We start from the raw sequence: 20,094 nt of genomic DNA on the forward strand, positions 1-20,094 counted from the left end.
AAATCCTACTGAAAGTCAGTGAGTCTTGTGATCCTAAATTGCTGGGGGGCTTTTGAAAATCTCCTGCTTGGCTCTCAGGGTTCTGGACAAAGGAAAGCTAAAGGCTCAAAAAGCAGGCAGCACATGAAAAGAATCAAAATTGCTTGGGGCAGGCAAGACTGGTTTGGAAGGGAACTAATAGCCAGTGGAGTGGTCTCAATCCACCAGCAAGCTGACTGGAATCACCAACTCTACAGGTATCAGAGGGGTAGCCATGTTAGTCTGTATCCACAAAAACAATGAAGAATCCGGTGGCACCTTAAAGACTAACGGATTTATTTGGGCATAAGAAGACATCTGAAGAAGTGGGTTTTTTACCCACAAAAGCTTATGCCCAAATAAATCCATTAGTCTTTAAGGTGCCACTCAACTCTACAGGTAAAGGCTATCTTACAGGAGAACCTCAGTAAGGCCAGGAATCTCCATGAATGTGAATTCCACATGTCAATTCCTACATACTGTTCTTTCAAGAGGTCTTCATCTTCCTGAAGCTCCAAGAAATCTTGTGGACTTCAGAGCTTATGGCTTGGGCATTTGCACAGAAGCCCAGTTTCTTAGGAGTCATGTTCCAATGGCTCTCTAATGGCAGCTGCCCAAAAATGCTCCTCAAAGTATAGTCCAATGTGAGGAGGGGAAACCCAGGGTAAGTTCAGGAGGGCAAAGTCAGCAATATCTTACACTGCACACTCTCCGCAGGTTGAAGGTGGAATGATGCTGTGAAGGGCCCCTATCCTCCCCCACATCCATTTCTCCTCAGCCCTGTCCCCAGATCATACTGCCAGCAGAGGCTGCCAGGCAGCGGAGAACCACTGCTGCTCCCCTTCCATGAAGGACCTTTTTTCAGTACCCTCTTTTTCCAACCTACCCTGTGGTTTTGGTTTTTTTTTGAAGGGAGGGGGAAGAGGGGATTTGGCCTTGCAATATGGAGGAGAACAGCATCTTGGTGTTGCTTTTTTATTGCATTTTCAATACACCTAAGAGTCTAATTCTGACCTCACTCCCTCTGATGTAAATCTGGAACAACACCATTGAACTCAATGGGCTCAGGCAGGTGTAAAACTGGTGAGCCAAGCGAATCAGGCTCTGTATTAGCATGTGGCAGAAATTATAGCTTTACAAGGAACAAAGAAAGGGTTGCTCAAAGGCGTAGCTATTCACAAGCTATTTAAATGATATTCACCCCCCAGCCTGTTTTCCAGCAGCATTGCCTATACAGCAAAGAAAGCAGAGCTCAAGGACAGACCGGTTTTGCAAACGCGAAAGCTGGATTTTTGTGGCTGTACTTTTTTCATGTGCAGACTTTAGGATTGTTGTTGTTGTGCCTTCTCCCCTCCTCCCCCCTCCCTATTTCCTGGAGAGCAGCCAGCAGGGAAATCCTCTCAGGGGGGTGGATGAGAGACAAAGTCTGCAGCCCTGCTCAACCAGGAAGAGCTCCACCTCAAACAAAGCCAACAATAACAACCGCCCTTGCCTTGCTTGCTCTCCCAGTCTTGTGGGTCTTCCCTGTGTGTGCACAGCCACCATGATGCTGCCTGCGGCGGGCCCCAGCACCGGCCAGACCTGTGGGCTCGTGCTGATCTCCGCTGTGCTGCTGCAATCCATTTGCGTGGCGGTGACTTTCCTTTACTTCACTAATGAGCTGAAACAGGTGAGTAGCACGGCGGGGACCCAGGGTGTCGGATCCGGCGCGGCTCAGTCTGCAGGCTGATTTGGCCTCCTTCGCTCTCTGTCTGGCTCTCGTTGCAGATCTATTCGAGGGGAGGGGGGGAATGCATCGTGTGTGCCCTTGTCCTGTTCAAAGGAAGGCTGGACGAGCTCATGCACGAGTGATCCTATTCCCGGCTGACGGCCAGTGTTTACAGGGAGCTGGATTGGGCCCTAGGAGAACGGTAGTTTGGCAGGGTTTGTTTTAGCAGGAACGCCTTAGCGATTCAGAGCTTTTGCTTTCATTGTAGGAGAAATGGGTTAGGCTGGGCTGGCTTGTTTTGCTGCTTGGCTGGGTTTGTTCGCTCTGTGTGCGGAATACAAAGGTCACGAGAAGAGAAGTTTTTACAACTCACCTTCTATTTCTGTTTCCCCGCCGAAACAGAAAGGTGCTTTTCGTTAACGTTCCCAAGTTGCTCTTTCTTCACTCCGGTTGGTGCCTGCTCGGCGCTGCCGGAACACGAGTAGTGCTCGGGGCCAGGGGGAGAGTCAGCTTTCTCACCCGAATAGTCACCCAGGCTTAAAAACAACCCCAACGACAATACTTCAGTTTTCAGACAGTGACTAATCCTGCTAGAATCTCAGGCAGACCACAAGCTGATCCTTGCCCCCCACGCAGCGAGCTGGGGAATGTCTGTGTAGTGGGCTGTGTTTTGCACTCCCTGCGACCAAAGGTTCATATCCTGGAAGCATCAGCTCAGCCATTTACCTTTTCTTAAGTAGGTAATCGAAGTTCCACGCGATGTTTGGCGGGTTGACTTTGGCACAAGACTTTAAAAACCATGGTCCTCTATGGACATTCATGACCCCAGAGCAGTTCTGCAGGGGTAGTGGGTTTGTCCATCCACGTTTCCTATCCTGCCATCTCTACTATACTGTGCTGTCCCATCTGGGTGCTCTCCCTAACTCCGGAGGTGGCTACACGCAAGCAGCATTCTAGGTCTATCATTTCTGTAGGGTTTTGAGATCCTTGTATTTGAAAGGTGCTGTATAAATATCAAATATTATTGCAACCCTTGAATTTACCACCTGCAAAATTTAGTAGTACTCTACTCACAGCTTCTTTTGAGATGGTTAAATCAGATGGTTTGGGAAATTCTTATCCGATGATTTGCACCATTCTACAATCCATACCAGACTTCCTGAGTGGATAAAACTGGGGACCTGTCTGCTGAGTGTGTTGCTCTGATAGCTTCATATCTGGTGAGATTAAGGATTTACAGAAACATCACATTTGTCTTAAGAAAATAGGTTACACTGTTCTGGTGATAAGAGAAATGTACCCAAAGTTGTTCCAACCCTCATATACTTGGTTCAAAGTTCTTTGTTATCAAACTTTTGAACAGGAGCAATTAGTAAACACTTCACCTTCGCCTAGTTGCTTTTCCTCCAAATAGGTATGGTTTGAACTTTTGAAAGGGTGCTCTTCTAGCCCAAATAAACCACTTCCAACAATTTGTACCTCAGATATAGCTCTTATGATTGCAGGAGAATAACTAACCCCTTTGTGGTGTGAAGGCTAGCTTCCAGTCACCTTGAAGGGAATTTCTGTTGGGCTGAAAATAGCCTAGGTATCTGCATAATTATATTACATGGTGTCTCTATTACACGTCCTTTTTGTTCTCCTACACACAGATGTAAGGCACTGCTATATTAGAACTGTAAATACAGTTTGTTACCTTTATTGTACATGTGGGTTATGATTAGTGATATTTATCAGTGAGCCTGGTCCCTCTTTTCCCTTCTTTTTGCTGTTTCATAGTATCTGTATTTTGAGACTTCTGTCAAATAGTCATCACTGGCCAGGTGTCAGATCCTTTCAGCTGTCAGTACAAATTAAAAATCTTATTTAATGCTAGGTAATTTTTCTCAGTCTACATGGATAGTCATCTGATAAGCTAAATGTAACCATCTGTTGTTCCTAAAATGGATAAAGCTCTTTGAACAGCCTAGTTTGGCTTATGAGAGGGGAGTGTTGAAAAGCAGTGATAGACCTAGGATGCATGGTAGAGTTGATTACACATCCAGGATATAGGACAGTGAAGAAAATAGACTTCATTGACTTTAAAAGCATAATCCAGATGTTGCCCTTAGATAATGGGTGACGCTGTAGAAATATTTCACTAATAATGCTCCATTTAACATTTCTGTGACGCCTTCCCTCAGTGGATCTCAAAGTGCTGTACAAATATCATTTGATTAAGTCTCATAACGCCCTGTGCCTCCATTTCCTTAACCTCTAAAATGCGAATATCAATACTTCCCTGCCACATTCGTGTTTGCAGAGTGCATTAAACTCTGTGGATGCAAGATGCTGCAGCAATGCCAGGTACTAGTACAGTAAAGTTTTCTCAGGGGCTAGGTGTGTGACAAGTAAGCAAAAAGCAGAAATGGCAGTACTGTTTGCTTCCAGGTTGAAGAGCAAAGTTTTGAAGTGCCCTCTCCTTTCCTGGTCCCTAGATCTGGTAGGAGAGTGGTCTGGTAAGGGCTGGTCTACACACAAGTTTGGTACCAATTTAATTAAATTGGTTTAAAAACCAACCCCTTAGCATGGATGCAGTTGCACTAGTATAAAGGTGCTTATATCTGTATAGCTTATTTCCATCAATTTAAGTAACATTCCCAAAGTAAGAAACCTTATATTAATAATACTACCCTATTCTGCAGTAATGATCCAGAAGCCTGTAGGGATACTCCTGTCAGCCAGAGCATTTTGCATCAATGATTATAGAATACGGTAGTATTTTTAAACATAAGGGAATGCTCTCTAGATGCTGCTGCACAAAGGTCAGGAGCTTCAGGTTAAGTGAGGTCAGATTTGTAGGGTCAGATGGGTGAATTCTCTCCATCCTGCTAAAGCGGGAAATCTGTGGCTTGCCTCCTTTGTTTTCAAGCAGACAGGACAGGATGGGAATGGTGGGGGGGAGGGGTAGAGAACAGTCCTCCTGGTTCTCTGATGCTGAATGTTCCAAGCTTGAAGGATAGTTGAAACTGTGACATGTTAAGTAAATTAACATCCAGAGGCAGCAGATTAACAAACAAACAAAAAAAAAATCCTTTAAGATAGGAATGGTTGAATTTAAACTATTAAATCAAGAAGAAGAAGCCAGTCTGAATGCTTTGTATGTTCACTGGTTTCTTTCCTTTCCAAACTTTACTGGCATACAGGTTTTAACAGGGGTTGTGGGTGATGATGATGATGATGATGAATCACTGAGTTCTGTAAATTTACAGGAGTTCTCTCTAGGCTGCTTAGGTTACTGTGTTCTTGCATTAAGCAACAAATGCCAGCTTCAGTTTTGATAATGGGTTATTATTATCCCCTGCAGAAGCAGCAGAGCTTGAGGAAGGGTTTTGTTGTTCACTCTATTCTTTATTATTTTAAACTATTGAAACTACTACTTTTAAACTACACCTAGGAAAGTTATTCCTGACCACAGTGAAGACGTTGGGACTTTTGCCATTGACTTGAGTGGGGCCCTGATTTCACTCTCTCTTTACACCTCAGAAGAAGGAATGATCTCTTTAGATAGCTGAATGATGTAGAGATGGGCCCAAGTCACAAGACTGAGATGTGGAATCAGATCCAAGTGCCTGCTTCCTCAAAATTCATAGGGAAGGTATTTGAAATGCGGTCTTCTAGCCCCCTTCCATTATAGAAAATGCCCCAAGCTGCAAGATTTGAATCTGGGGTGGAATTTGTCCAAAGTGCAGACATGGGGAGTGGGTTAGTGGCTGATGTGCGGGCTCATATTCAGTGTTAGTGGGGCAGCAGTGTCAGCTGATTTTCAGGCTTATCTTCAGTCCTCAGTGTAGGAAGATCCCTTATGTAAAGGAACTAAATTCTAACAGTGTTAGAGCTGATAAAATAATTCTCAGCATTAGTGACGTAGATATTGCAAGTGCATAAACTTATTCAGCTGAGTTTTGAATGTTCAGTTTATGACCAGAGAGATAAAAATGTAAGTGTATCCTTGCATATCAGGTATCTGGTTGTAACTAAATAAATATGTAAAGACAGGATTAACTCTCCTTTATAAAATCATTACTTGCTGTAGCATATTGGTGTTACTTAGAACAGAAAGGGTTTTCCTAAACACAGGAGTTTTAGAAATGCATCATATATCTGCACGTTAAGTGAATTAACTAGTTTATTGCTTTCTACCACAGCTCCAGGACACATATTCCAAGAGCGGCATTGCTTGTCTCACTGGGGAAGATCTCGGAACTTTCATAAGACATGTGGATCTAAATGAAAATGAAGAAAGAGAGAGTGACCCCTGCTGGCAAGTGAAGTGGCAACTAGGAAAGTTAATTAAAAAGGTACTTTGGAACTTTCACACAGACTAAACAGTGGAGCTTGGTTATAACAATCCAGATGGTTCAGAGAGTTAAGCTCCAACTAGTGAAATAAAACGCAAATCCCAAACTGTTTCCTTGCATGTTAGTGGTCAAATTGCAATTCAGGTCAGGTATTCTGTGTCAGCCTTTCAAAATATACACACACACTAATAAATTATATATGCTTATCATTAATACTTTTTTTTTACTCTTACTTTTATCACAAATATAATTGTGAAGAAGTTTTACTTTGAATAAGGGGTTGCCAAATTGAAAAGGATGAGAAATACTGATCTAGTAAATTAATATTGATTGAGTTATTATATGATGATGCACTGGAGGTCTGTTTTAAATAAAATATTGGCCCAAACTGAAGTCCACAGAGTTACTCCAAATGTAACTGGTATAACTGAGAGCAGAATTTGGCTCACTATATTAACTTAGTAGGTTTCTGCAATGGGGAAAATTCATAAATTTTCTTTTTTGCACCAGTGCAGTCCTGCAGTTATACAACATAGTTGGAAAAAGGCCCGTCACTCTGTCTGCACTACAACTTCTAACATTGCTACCACTGGAAAGACACTTAGGATTCAGACTGTTTCCTAGAGAAGCAACTGCTGCATATGCATATAGTAGCTGTTTCCAAAACACATATAAACACTATGCTAGAAAGAAACCTTTTGGGTCAATGAAATGCAGATCAAGAAATCCAGAGCCATTATATTCTGTAACCTCAGTATTCCTTGGATAATGGCAGTGTCTCTTACATTTCCATGGAGATGACAATGCTTTTGTTGTTCTCATGGTGATATTACAATTGAGGAGCCATCATGGCTCAATGGAAACTGTATTGCTATTTCAGTGTATTCAAAATACCCTTCCCATGAGGCTGGAACCATGAGTTACACTGGAGAAATAGTAATGGCTTCAAGTGACAAAATATTTTTGCTTAATAAAGAACTAACATCAAAATTACATGAAAATAAGGTGGGATCTGATTAAAACCTCAAGAAAGCCAGGAAATTTTCACAAGAGTCTTAGTTCAAGATATTGAATGTAAGTTTTGTGATTGACTGAGAGCAGGGTATGAGATTTACTACAGTAACTAAGGGTATGCCTACACTGTCCATGTTACAGCGTGGCTGAGGTAGCACTGTGACATGGGCAGCATAGTCAAGCTTTATCGCCTTGCTCTCCCGGTGATAAAAAATAACCACCCTGAATGAGGGGTGGTAGCTTTATCGCCGGAAGCCATGTAAAGCGCTACTGGCGCTTTTCAGTGCTAAAACTTTTGTCACTCATGGGGTGTGTTTTTTCACGCCCCTGAATGACTAAAGTTTTAGCCCTGAAAGTGGCTCTGTATATATTCTTGCTGTTATTTATATATCAATAGTTTTGCCACTGACTCCAGGGTGCTCCTAGTGAAAACCACTGGATCTAATTCACCCCTGTTGTACCAGGGTTAATCTGGAGTATCTCCAGTGAATTACTCCACGACCAAATTACTCCAGATCCACATTGGAGTAATTGCAAACAGAATCTGATGCCATGAACTCTATATTTCCTCTTATTGAGGGCCAGATTTTCCAAAGAACTTTAACACTCAATTGGATGAGCTCCGTTGCAATTTGGCCCCAGATATTTAAAATTATTGCAAAACAGTTTGTTGTGAGAAATTAATGATACAGTTTCCTTTTGATGTCCGCTTTTATTTACAAATAGAAATAAAATTTGCTTGATGGTCAAATGTTGTAGTTTGCTCAGTTATGTGGCATATAAGAGTATGTGGAATAGTTGTGTTTCTGGCATCTTTGTCACTGCTCTACTGATTTCCCAGAAAGAAAACGGTTTTCTTTACGTGTGTTTGCAGATGATATCAAGAAACTATGAGGAAAACATTTCATCTGCGGTGAAAGGTATTTTTAATGTAACACATTTATTTAGCATATAAAAAAGAAACTGCGATGGTAGCAGATGTGCAGTGGTTCCATACATGTTTTCCAGTTGTGTTGTAGAGAATAGTTCCTAATTTCTTACTCAGTTGTCCAGTTCTTCTGCAGCAAAGCATGGGAAATGAGTAGCTGTTGGTATTAGTTGGTATTATTTTAAGAGCCATATTAAGCTGTCAGAAAATGTGGTCAAGGTATTAGAGCATGGAACCAGGTTTCAGGAAAAGCGCCTGGCTTCTGTTCTTGTCTCTGATTCAGTGATTTTATGCAATTCATTTAACCTCTCTGTGCTTCAGAGAACAAATAGTACTTTGTTGTTGTGCAGCTATATTAATTAAGGATTGGGCACAGCTCTCCTCTGAAACTGATGCAGGGCCTTACACCCCAGGAGGACTATCAGGAAGCATTCCAGCTCAAGAAGTCAGAGGAAATTTTGCTTGAGTAAAGACTACAGAATTTGTCCTTAAAAGATATTTAGCCTTTCCATGAGCACATACTTATTTTTAGTATAGGGTGTTTGGGCACTGTTTTTTTGGGGGGGGGCGGGGGGGGGGGGGAAGAGGAGGGACACGACATATAGAAGGCTTAAAAAGGCATTTCAAAGAAAGTATGGGAAGTTCTGAGAAATTTTGGCCATATCAACCATTACACTTCAATCTCTCATTGACTTGGTCAAATAAAATATTTTGACAAACACATAAATCCTCAAATACTGTCAATTTAGTAATTAGACAGTCACATATTTCCATGGAGATAACAATGGCTTTGTTGTTTCTCTAATTCTAATTTGAGATTTAAAATGGTTATTTCTCATCTTCACGTAACTGAAATTTTTCTAACTCTTCCAGGAACTGAAGAACAGGGATCTCAGCACCATGGACACAGAATAGCAGCTCACTTAACTGGAAGCAGCAATAAGAAGAGCTCTCTATCCACATCAAGTAAGATATTTTGCTATATTGATAAAGGAAGAAAAGGGATACAAAATAGGGAAAGATCACTGAATGTGTGTGCTTTGCAATTTTCCAGAAATGAATATTGACTGCTGATTATTCTAGGCACCCTTTTCTGCTTGTTTCTCAGGGACTTAATGACATTTTTTGGCCAGAAAACAGGGAAGGTTTTAAAAAAAATAAAAGATTTTCTGGTTTTGGTTAGAATAATTCTTCAGCTCACTCTAGTTGTAGTATCAACCCCATTCAACTTGGGATCTATGGTGCACCTTCCTTCTATGTCTTTAGTTGTTTTTTTAATTAAAATTCCCTCTTCCTAACTTTGTCTATCCCCTTTGCAGTGTCTTTTTGGAGAAAGATATGTGTATAAGGGCCTAGAAGCTATGGTGAAAGGCACATCATAAAAAAATAGAACAGACTATTACTTCCCTTACACTTCTCAAGGCGGTGGAGTACTCAAGTGCTCTCCCATCGCATCGATTGCAGCAGTGCTGATCTACCAGCAAGTGAAGACATACCTTTTAAGAGAGATTGGGCCATCTGAAGCAGGATCTGGCCCATTGCTGTTATTTAGTTTTTGAAAAACAGTCTCATCAGCTAAGAGACAGTGGACTTTGTTGCATACAGCATTATTTAGCTCTATATTCTTATCTATTTTTTTCCCCCTTGAATAGATTTCTCATCCAGAAGAGGTATTGGGCAGAAAATAAATACCTGGGAACCCTCAAGGAAAGACCATTCATTCCTCTATAATGTGGAGTTGAAAAATGGGGAGTTAATCATACCCAGAACAGGGTTTTATTACATCTACTCTCAAACTTACTTTCGATTCCGCGAACCTGAGAACGAGGATTCAGAATCAGATCTGTTAGCACAAATCAGAAACCCTAAGCAAATGGTCCAGTATGTTTACAAACTGACAACATATCCAGAGCCTATCCTGCTCATGAAAAGTGCAAGAACTAGCTGCTGGTCTAAAAAGGCAGAATATGGACTTTATTCCATATATCAAGGTGGAGTATTTCAGCTGAAAAGGGATGATAGGATTTTTGTCTCTGTCAGTAATGAGGACATGGTTGACATGGACAAAGAAGCAAGTTTTTTTGGAGCCTTTTTGATCAGCTAAATGATTAACAGAAAATCAGACTCCCAAAGGAAATCATTTTTTAAATTCTATAATCTAAGGTGGCAGAGAGGGGAGGAAGCCACTGTGACAATACAGTGACTTCAAAGCAATAGTGACAATGCAAGAATCCCAACTGTCAATTCATCCTGTGAAAGGTTTCATTGCTCTGAGAAATGATCGTAACAGATCATAATATGGAAGAGCAGCAGGTGGCTGCAGCTGCATATGACTGTGCCTTGTATAACAGCACAGCAGATCCCGAAACACGCTAGAGATCTAGGGCTTGCCTGGATTTTAACGTGTCAAAGATGAATAGCTTTGGCTAGGACCGGATCAAGTGCAGGCAGGCACTATCCAAGGTTCCTCATACCACTCTACCAAAGCATCTCAAAACCTCATTTGTGGCAGTCCCTCTGCAGGAACGGTGGATTTGCATAGGGACAAGATGGAGACAATCGACTTGTAGAGGGGATTCGATTGAGGTTGGAAAATGGATTTTATCATGAACGACACTTTGGACACTATCCTGCTGACTCTTTCTCCCGTGAGTAATCTTTACATGAGCAGAAGTCCCTCTGATGCCAGTTGGACTACACTCTTGAGAATAAGGTTTGCAGGATCAGGCCCTATGTTTGAATCTTAGATTTCCTAAAATGAAAGGCTAGCAAACAATTAAACTACAGTAGCATTTAAGCACATACTTAACTTTATTTTCCACTGAATGCATCCGATGAAGTGAGCTGTAGCTCACGAAAGCTTATGCTCAAATAAATTTGTTAGTCTCTCAGGTGCCACAAGTCCTCCTTTTCTCTTTGCGAATACAGACTTAACACGGCTGCTACTCTGAAACCTGTACTTAACTTTGACATGCAAGTGCTCCATTTGAAATCAATGGGATACTCATGTGCTTAAAGTTAAACATGTGCTTAAGTGCTGCCTGGGATCACAGCCTGGTTATTTTTGTCTTCATTTGGATGTTGCATAAATGACAGAAAAATGAAGTGGCACAGCAGAGCCATTGAAATCAGTAAGTCAATACTTTGAGTTCCCAGTACATTTTGATAATCCCTGCTTAGTTGACTAACATTGTACTGCAGAGATTTCACCACACTTACAGCATGTTCAAATATGGATTCACTCTATACTTACTGAAAATGAGTATTTGATCCAGAACCCAAGTGTTTTCCTTTAAATGTTGCATTCAGAGGACTACATTATTTGTCTCACATCAAGCATGACATGATGTGGTTCTTTCATGTTGATTGGCTTGATGCCATGGAACATGATGTGATGCAGAATAATTAGCTTGGATTTGAAGGAGAACATTCTCATTCCTGGAGAGGATACGTGACTATCTCTGCTTCAGCATGGGCTGATTTTAGTTAATACTGTTTAGATTTTTGTTTTATTTGCAGGGTTGTGTGGGGACGACATAGCATTTATTTTTCTACCTGGACTGAATATTAGATTGGTTAGCTGTAAGATTAGAACTGGTTTTCAAAAGTTAAAATTCTGTTAAGAAATAGGCAGGATAGCCGGATCTTCAGGTAGCGTACAACAGTCAGCACCATTCCAGTGACTTTAGTGGAGCTGCACCAATTTACACCAGCTACAGATCTAGCCCAGGAAAGACCATATATTTCTGAAAGAAAGAGGGAGTGAAAGGCAAGTGGGGCAAGGAAGTCATATGGACCAAATTCTCTGCAGATGTAAATCAAAGTAAACAGAATTAAGCCAGTAGAGAATTTGGCCCTATATTTTTTGATATAATAAGCTTGCCTCAGGAGTCATAAAATGATGAAAGTCGGCAAACGGCCTTACTTTGTCCATGGCCTACAGGAAAAACAGGTGTACCCTTCACCCTACTACCTTCTTGATGGCAAACAGGGAATGAATGTGCGTCAGTCGCCTCACTTGCCTTGTCTATATACATCAGAAAGGTAGGCACGCCAGTCACTCTAGTTACCTTACCTGTGAACAGCAAGAAAAGAACTGACAGCAATCACTTTGTTTTGACTGGTTAGAAGAAAGAAGCACATGCAGGTTGAGATTCGAAACCATTATTCCAGTCTGTGTTTCCTGTTTCTACGCGGAGGAAAGTATGTTATTTTCAATAGTAACCAATTCTGTGAATTGCTCCAGCGCTTACTGGAGAAGCTGGCTTTGCGGTGCAGTCATGTCTCCTATACATTATATATTCTTCTCAGCTAGTCCTCTGAAGCATTATCTAAGAATTCTCCAAGTCCACACCACAGAGTTTTTAGCTTTATTTGGTGGCTTCCTAATCTTGAATACAGTATGAATTTGCACTAGTTTCATGCTGGTCACCACTGACTTTGATTGAACTGCTCCTGATTTACACTGGTGTAGATACTTCGGGTCTATCTAGTTAAGCGTGGGCCAGATTTTGCTGCCCTTACTCATATTACATAATACTTTAGGTCCCAATCTTGTAACGGGAGTACTCTTAGTGCATAAAGTTAAGCATGAGTGTAGGTGTTTCCACGAGCAAGGTCTTACTTTGCAAGTTGGTCCATTGATTTTCAATGAAATTGTTTGTGGAGTAAGGGCTTGACCCTGCTCCCATTCAGATCAGTGCAAAAAACTTAATGGGGCAGGACCAACCCCTTAGATATTATTCAGTGAGAGGAAGGCCAGCATAATCTGATCCAATCCAATTAGGATATACTCTGTTTATTTTTCACAAAACTGACTAATTTTCAAACTACAGAGTTCAGTTTTTAGCTTAATAAATTTTCAAAAGAAAATAATTTCCAGAGAACTTTTATCCAAATTTTCTTCCCAGTTCTAATTTTTGATTCAGCTGACACAGTGCTCTTACTTAATACAGGAGCAGTACAAGACTGCATTAAACAGCTCCCTCCAGATCTAGTTTCTGTCCCTGATCCTTCAAAGTCTTATATATGTACTTCACTTTACAAACTGAGTAGTCCCATAGACTTCATTTCCTGAATCAGGCTCATATTATTTAACTCCTCAGCAACATACTCAACTACAAGCACACAAATAAAATAATGGGTTTTTTCAAAGTCCAGTTATTTTAGGTGCTTATTTTTTTAAAAAAAATTCTTAACTGTGAGAGAATTTCAGATATATTAGTTGTAGCCTAAAAGTGAAAACCATACGTATGATTAAGAAAAAGTCTATAGAGCTCAGAGAGACACAGATGGAAAAGAATTGGGAAGAAGCCATAGGGGCTGTGTACAAATTCATAGCTGACAGTAACTTAAGACAGACAGTAGTATCTACTACACACAGATGTTTTTCATCACTTTGTCTCTGCAACTTGATATATAATAATGGGCCCAATTTTATTTAGGAAGTGCTCCCAGGCATTTCCAACCTTTTTCCTCTCCATATGTACACAATTTTATGTCACTCCATTCTGGGTGAATATATGTAGCACAACAGGGAGTAGACTGAATAATCGTATTTTATTTCCCAGTAATCCAAAGACACACAGCCTGGTGAAAAGATAACGAGCAATATCTGACAAGGACTCATTTGAAGACAAATAGATGTATGTACTATTTCTGTGTGTGGATTCACTCTCTCATTCCCCCAGCCTCGTTACCCTCTTGACTTTCAACGGTAAATGTAGCAAATAGTTCTTTGTGTTCATTGTGCGTGTGCAGCTGCAATAACACTAACTTTTGGATAAAAAAATTGTAATTTTTGTACATACTTTTTATATAAAATGTTTTTAGTAAATACTTATTTTGTCTTTTAATTATTATGCTTGTTCTTTTAAGGCTGCCGTAACAACATCTCACTTAATCTGATATCTTGACAGTGAGAGATGTATGGGCCTGATCCAATTCTCAGTGAAGTCAGAGAGTGAGTTCTCTGTTGACTTCAGTGCAAGGCCCATAATGCATGTAATTTTGCAATATCATGACATGAGGAAGTTGCTTCCTGATCCCAGCTGGTAATCCCTGAAGCACTGGATTGAAGAAAATTGAAAATCCTTGTTAAGCCAGAGACTGTACAGTATTGAGAGCCTTTCTGGAGTGTCTCATCACCTTCCTGAAATAGGCCCATAATTTTAGCCGTAGTTATTGTAAACAGAGAGTCTGTTCTTAGTCATATAAACATCTAACCCTTTCTGTTACCAAACTGCAGCAGGGGACCCACTGAACTCATAGGACAAATTGTCCCTGGTCCTTGAACAGCATGTTGAGAGGGAGAAGGTGGACAGGAGCTCTTCAAAAGGGCAATGACAATTGTAACCCCAAATTTAAGGGGAGCACAGAGGACTTCTCAGCCCATGTGCCCCCATGAGCAGACATTACCTGAACTGGTGAAATGGTGTGGAGGAGACTGGGCTACTTCCCTCCTATCCCCACGATGTAGAATAGCGCATTTGGGGAACAAAATGTGCATTTGTACTCTGTGCTGGGAAGACGGTGAGTAAGGAAGGTACCTCCTGGAGATGCCATCCCACAACAGAGTTTCCCCTCGGCAGGCAAGATCCACACCAGCCTTACCAGGGCAGTGCCTACATAGTACAAAATATTGTTATTGCACTGTCTCCTAGAGACCTCAGCCCTATGTGCCAGGCACTGTACAAACGTAACAAAGAGTTGGTCCCTGCCCCAATGAGTTTACAATCTAAGTAAATTCACCACAATGTTTGTTTTATTCCCTGTTCGAGTAAAGGACACACCTGAAACAGTAGTAGCAAGCACAGTCACAATCCTGGAAGTTGATCCATGTGCCTGGAGCTCAGCATGCATGGAGACCCCCATTAAAGCAAAAAGCAGGAGTCTGCCCAGTGGCTCATCTTCAAGCATTGGTGCCCAAGATGGAAATGACACCCACAGAACATGCCTCAAAAATATTTATTTTATGTGGGTTCCTTTTGATTTAATTAAGGGTTCCCTCTTTGTATTGTTATGGGAAAGGATACATCAGATCAGCTAATTGACTCTCACTATACTCTTCACCTTCACCATATTAAATTACATTATTATTTATATTGCTCTATCATCCAGATGTCCCAAATAGGCCCCACTGTTTGGTGTTGTACAAACATGTAAAGAAGCATAGGCCTCACCTGGAAGTTTTAAACCCCATGCGTGCGTTTAGGTTTAAACCAATCTCTAAATATTAGGGATGAAGAAGAGACCTAATGTGAGGAGCAGATTATTCCACATTGCTTTAAGGTGAGATTTTTGCATCTTCCTCTAAAACATCTGATACCTGCCACTCTCAGAGAGAGGATACAGTACTGGTGGGGCCATGGTTCTAATCCAGTATGGCAATTCCTATACTCCAGAAGAGCATACACCTGAAGAGGTTACTGTCTAATTTGCCCTAGTCTCTCAAATCTGTAATATGGAAGCCTCTAATCATTTTCACTGCCCTTCTCTAGAACTTTTCTGCTTCTCTTCTGCTGCTCTGAAGATGAAATTACCAAAATTGAATGCCATATTCAGGGTTAAAAATGTACCATTAGTTTACATAGTAGCATTGTAAATAGTCTCTGTTTTGTTAACTCTCTCCTGATTAACAGAGTCTACTACCTCCATTGATTACTGCTGCACAGTGAACTCAACTGTCTAAACCAGCGGTTCTCAACTTATTTATGCAGCCCACAATGTGTTACCTGTGCCCCAGGGGCCAGGAGGCAGGGCGGCAGCAACCCAGACCCTGACCTTGGAGCCCCGCCCGCCCCAGAGCCCGGTCACACAGGGCTGGCCAGCTGCCCACCCTAGACCCCTGCCACGTGGCTGTCCTGGACCGTTGCTGTGTGGGGCCAGGCGGCAGCTCCGGACCCTGGACCCCCAACCCCTTGGGGTCAGCCAGCAGCCTCGACCATGGACCCTGCCACACGGGGCGGGCCAGCAGCCCCAACCTCAGCCCTGCCACACTGGGCGGCAGGCAGCCTGGACCCCACCACGCAGACCAGCCTTTAGCACACAGCTGAGCTGGGCAGCAACTGTGTGCTAATTGGGCCCCAGGCAGGCCGCAGGGTTGAGAAACACTGGTTCTATACCAATTCCAAGATCCGTTTCCTGAGTGATTTCTAATTCAGAATCTCTCCGGGTATCTCTTTACATTAATCTCTTCTCACATTCATATGGACAACATGAAATTGTATCAGGAACATGACAGTAATGTTGTCTTATTGGTGATAGTCAGTGCATTGATTCCTGGTATTAGGGCTGTAATTTACACTGTGCATCTGCCTGTTATGCAGTGTCTCATTTTTATAGGCGGTTCCTATCACATTTAGCATAATTTATATTCCTTCTCTATGATGCCCATATCCCCATTCCACTGGGCCAGGGAGTCCTAAAACGTATGATATATATAGCACCAACAGCCTTAGCAACTGTTAGGGAACCATCATTTTTCACATTCTTACATGTGGAGGTAGTCACTAATGATTTTATCAGATCGGAGTCCACATCACCTATTTCTCTCAAATGTACTTTTGGTTTTGTCTGGTTAGAACTCTTTCAGATCACATTGTTCCCTTTTTTTCTATTAAACCATCTGTACTTATTCCCTATAATCACAGGGTGATGACAAAGCAGATTAACTGCAGATTTCCATTTCTGGTGAACTCAGTCAGCAAGCTACTGCTCTCTATCCAATATGAGAAACAGACAAACCAACAAGTAAGTATTGCTGGGCATGATTTATTTTCCAGTCTGAGCCTGGGCCTTTTGGCACTAATGCAACACAAGTAAAATTTAATAATAAAATACACACAAAGTCAGGTGAAGCCCTCTAGCCCTTGTCAGGGCCACCTTCAATGTGGCAAAGTTTGTTGCCTTGTGACTGCAAAGCTTTGTGGAAAGATGCTGGGCATCCTAACAATAGTCACAACTTTCTATCTGGGAAGCCAAAGGAAGAAAATAATATTGGGTCAAATCCTGAAGTCCTTACTCTGGCAAAACTCTCATTGACGTCCATAAGAAATACAATAAAATCTTCCATTACTCTTTTACGCCATAAGTCATTTAATATAATCTCTAGATTTTTATTTAACTGAGAGTAAAAATCAATGTTGATAAATTGGAGAGGAATCAGAGAAGAGCCACAAAAATTATTAAAAGATTAGAAAACATGCCTTATAGTGATAGACTCAAAGAACACAGTCTATTTAGCTTAAAGGGGTGAACTGATTACTGTCTATAAGTATCTACATGGAGAACGACTATTTAATAATGGTCTCTTTAGCAGAGAAAGGTATATCATGATCCAATGGCTGGAAGTTGAAGCTAAACAAATTCAGACTGGGAATAAGGCATGAATTTTTAACAGTGTAATAGACCACTGGAACAGTTTACCAAGCATCATGGTGGATTCTCCATCGTGGACAATTTTTAAATCAAGATAGGATTTTTGTTTTTGGGGAATTTCTATGGCCTGTGTTATATAGGTGGTCAGAATAGATAGTTGCAGTGCTCCCTTATGGCCTTGGAATTGATGAATCTATGCAGTATAGCCCTGACCAAAGAACCACAGCCTCCCTCTCCAGCTTAGTGAGTAGGAAGATAAGTGATTGAAGCATTAGTATGACATCGCCTATTAGTGTAATGGATTAAAGCACTGCAAAGAGGTAAAGTTAAATTCTACAGTAGAGTGTCACTGCTTAAATAACACCATTTCTAAGTCTTTTTGCAGATGTTTACCTCCATGTAAACAACTGTGGAGTGACTCAAGGATATTCTGTTTTTTTTCATCATTATGTTAAAGTACAAAGATTTTGTTTGTTGTTAGTTATTAAATGGTTTATTAGTACTCTAAAAGCATATGTCAGATGCTACATGATGGTCTTTAAAAGAGCCCTTCCACTTGATAAAATATATAATACAAATCAAAACATATTCTGCCCTTTGATATAATCAAATATCTGCCTTTTGCTTTTCTGTGAATTGTTGTAGATATGTCATTTTTAAAAGGGAGATTTCTCCCTCCCAGTCTGTTTTCCCACTTTCTTCCTGCATCTTCCTGCAATAAAGCCACAATCATGCCATGTTCAGAACTTTCAGCGATTCCGATGACAACAAACTGTGAAGTAAGAAGCAGGAATTAGTACTTTATTGGATGAAAAGAAAATGGAGAAAACAACAGGGAGAAATAAATAGAAACTCTCTTGCAACCTTAACTCTAGTACTTGCTTCACAAAAGCAGCACAGATATTTTGAGAGTAAACATATTCTATGTAAATGTACACTGCTGTGGGTTTTTTAAATGTTGTGTCTCATACATCCAGTTAATGGATAGAACAGTGGAAAAACAGTGCTTGAAATAAACAAAAATTAAAAATCCTTGCAATTTTAAACAGTGATGAATTAACTTTTTCCCTTTCCGGGACCAGCACTAAAAATGTTGCCCCCTGCTGTTGCAGATAAAAGGAAGTAAATGAATATTTGGGATCTAAACCAGCTTCCATCAAAGTCAATGGCAAAGCTCTTTGCCACTGCACTACGCAATTCCTAAAGTATATGCATGAATGCATGAGTCAACAGAGTTGTACCTGTTTACACCAAGCCTGAATGTGGCCCACAATCGCCAAGTGCTCAGAAGACCAGCAAGGAGATCACAGCAAACACATGACTGAACCAAACGGAAACAAAAATTGTTATAAAAAATCATCTGTGCATCCCCTTTTCTCAATCTCATATTACTGCTGCCCTGGGTCTAGCCCTGACTAGGTAACACAATTTGAAAACCCCTTGAATCATGATATTGTTTAAACAACAAAGGCTGGAATGCTGTAAATCCAATTAAATTTGGTATTTATGACCCAGTCATGCCATTATTCTACATACTGAACTTCCATCAAAAATCAGTAAGAGTTCTGTGGAATGATTTCAGGATCAGGCCCATATTCAAGATCCACCGATATAGATGCATCAAAGAGGGGCTGCTGCCTGGGTACCCTTTTGTGGCCTCAGAGCAGCCTTGCAAGTGGTCCTTCGCCTTTGTTTTCCTCCTCACAAATCCATTTATCCATTCCCATCTCTTCTCTGGTTCTGCTTTATGAAATCAACATTCAAAATAAAGTTTTCAAGTCCATTCATTCTCCCAGGCCTTTCCTACCTGTTGTATCACTTCCCAAGTTTCAAGTTTCTGTACTGGAGTCTACTCAGTCCTAACAGCCTCTGTATTCCTCTCCGGCCTGCCCGGTCTCCCTGAGAACTCTGCAAGGCCAGCAGTCCAGTTTCTTTCTGTTGCTCTTATGCGTCCTGCTCAGGTGTGCCTCCTTAGTAATCAAGATTGGCTGGGCCCAGGCCTCTAGCCCTTAAGTTGCAAACCACCCTGGTACAAAGTGGCACAGGCTTGTATGCATTAAGTCCCTAAAACACAGAGAATTTCCCTGAGCTGTATAGCATGTCATAAGGTTATGCATAACATCTGAAAAAAATACAGATTTTTATCTATTCTATTGAATTATACTTGTATGCAACATTTTTCAAAATCAGGTATGTGCCCATCTTTCATTCCCTTTGTGCCCTAAAGAAAAGGGGATGAGTTAACTATATTTATATATAAGCTATTACATCAAATGAACAAAGCTAAAAGAGCAGTATTTAGGTTGCAAAGTCACGCACTCAACAATTAGGACATACCAATTTGCAGTTGCCTGCACAATCTTAATTCTGTCCCCTTTGTAGCTCCATCTTGTGCACTGAAAGAGGCAGGGGTCCTGTGGAAATAATAGCATGTGATTATGTATTTAAAGACTCTTATCATAATGCTAACCCTATACACAAGGGGGCTGAATTAAGGTTGCATAGGCAATCATAAATTTGACATTTCCTGACTTTTGAGTGCTTGACTTTGCAAACTGAATGTTTTTAACATAGTTGTTTTTGTTTTATGTGTTTGTGTACACATGTTTGAGTGTATGTTCTTTAGCCTTCCCTTCTCCTGCCTCCACCACGGGGACTTCGGGAGTTCCAATCCTATGCAGTGCTCGTGGGAACAGGGGGAGTATGTG

At 41.1% G+C, this 20,094-nt stretch overlaps 2 protein-coding genes across 5 annotated transcripts in view; one reads left to right on the forward strand and one right to left on the reverse strand.

The window, feature by feature from the left end:
- The window catches only part of ECT2 (epithelial cell transforming 2), a 137,049-nt gene extending 134,444 nt beyond the window's left edge, over window positions 1-2,605 (reverse strand). Inside the window, exon 1 of the mRNA XM_043521744.1 lies at window positions 2,100-2,605. The gene's annotated coding sequence lies outside the window, so the exon portion shown is untranslated. The remainder of the gene's footprint in view (window positions 1-2,099) is intronic.
- Window positions 1,231-13,846, forward strand: TNFSF10 (TNF superfamily member 10). Of its 4 annotated transcripts, XR_006283554.1 has the most exons (6): window positions 1,327-1,687; window positions 5,914-6,066; window positions 7,955-8,000; window positions 8,882-8,974; window positions 9,661-10,656; window positions 13,579-13,846. XR_006283554.1 is itself a non-coding variant. In XM_027829191.3 (5 exons), the coding sequence occupies exons 1-5, from the start codon at window positions 1,562-1,564 to the stop codon at window positions 10,110-10,112; spliced, it is 870 nt and encodes a 289-aa protein (XP_027684992.2). In that variant the 5' UTR covers window positions 1,231-1,561; the 3' UTR covers window positions 10,113-13,846. The 4 variants fall into 4 exon arrangements, 2 of the variants coding, with proteins under 2 accessions (XP_027684992.2, XP_037764887.1); XM_027829191.3 differs by having other exon boundaries at window positions 1,231-1,687; window positions 9,661-13,846; XM_037908959.2 differs by lacking the exon at window positions 1,327-1,687 and adding an exon at window positions 5,252-5,363 and having other exon boundaries at window positions 9,661-13,846.
- The last annotated feature ends 6,248 nt before the right edge of the window (window positions 13,847-20,094 follow it).

This window comes from Chelonia mydas, chromosome 9, assembly GCF_015237465.2.
Source record: "Chelonia mydas isolate rCheMyd1 chromosome 9, rCheMyd1.pri.v2, whole genome shotgun sequence".
In the NCBI taxonomy this organism is placed as follows: domain Eukaryota; kingdom Metazoa; phylum Chordata; order Testudines; family Cheloniidae; genus Chelonia; species Chelonia mydas.

What these genes read in the sequence shown, in the direction of transcription:
- TNFSF10 (XM_027829191.3), top strand. Translation starts at nt 1,562, where the DNA reads ATGATGCTGCCTGCGGCGGGCCCCAGCACCGGCCAGACCTGTGGGCTC. An exon ending in TAGGAAAGTTAATTAAAAAG is followed by an intron (nt 6,067 to 7,954) that starts GTACTTTGGAAC and finishes GTGTGTTTGCAG; the next exon opens with ATGATATCAAGAAACTATGA. An exon ending in GAGCTCTCTATCCACATCAA is followed by an intron (nt 8,975 to 9,660) that starts GTAAGATATTTT and finishes CCCCTTGAATAG; the next exon opens with ATTTCTCATCCAGAAGAGGT.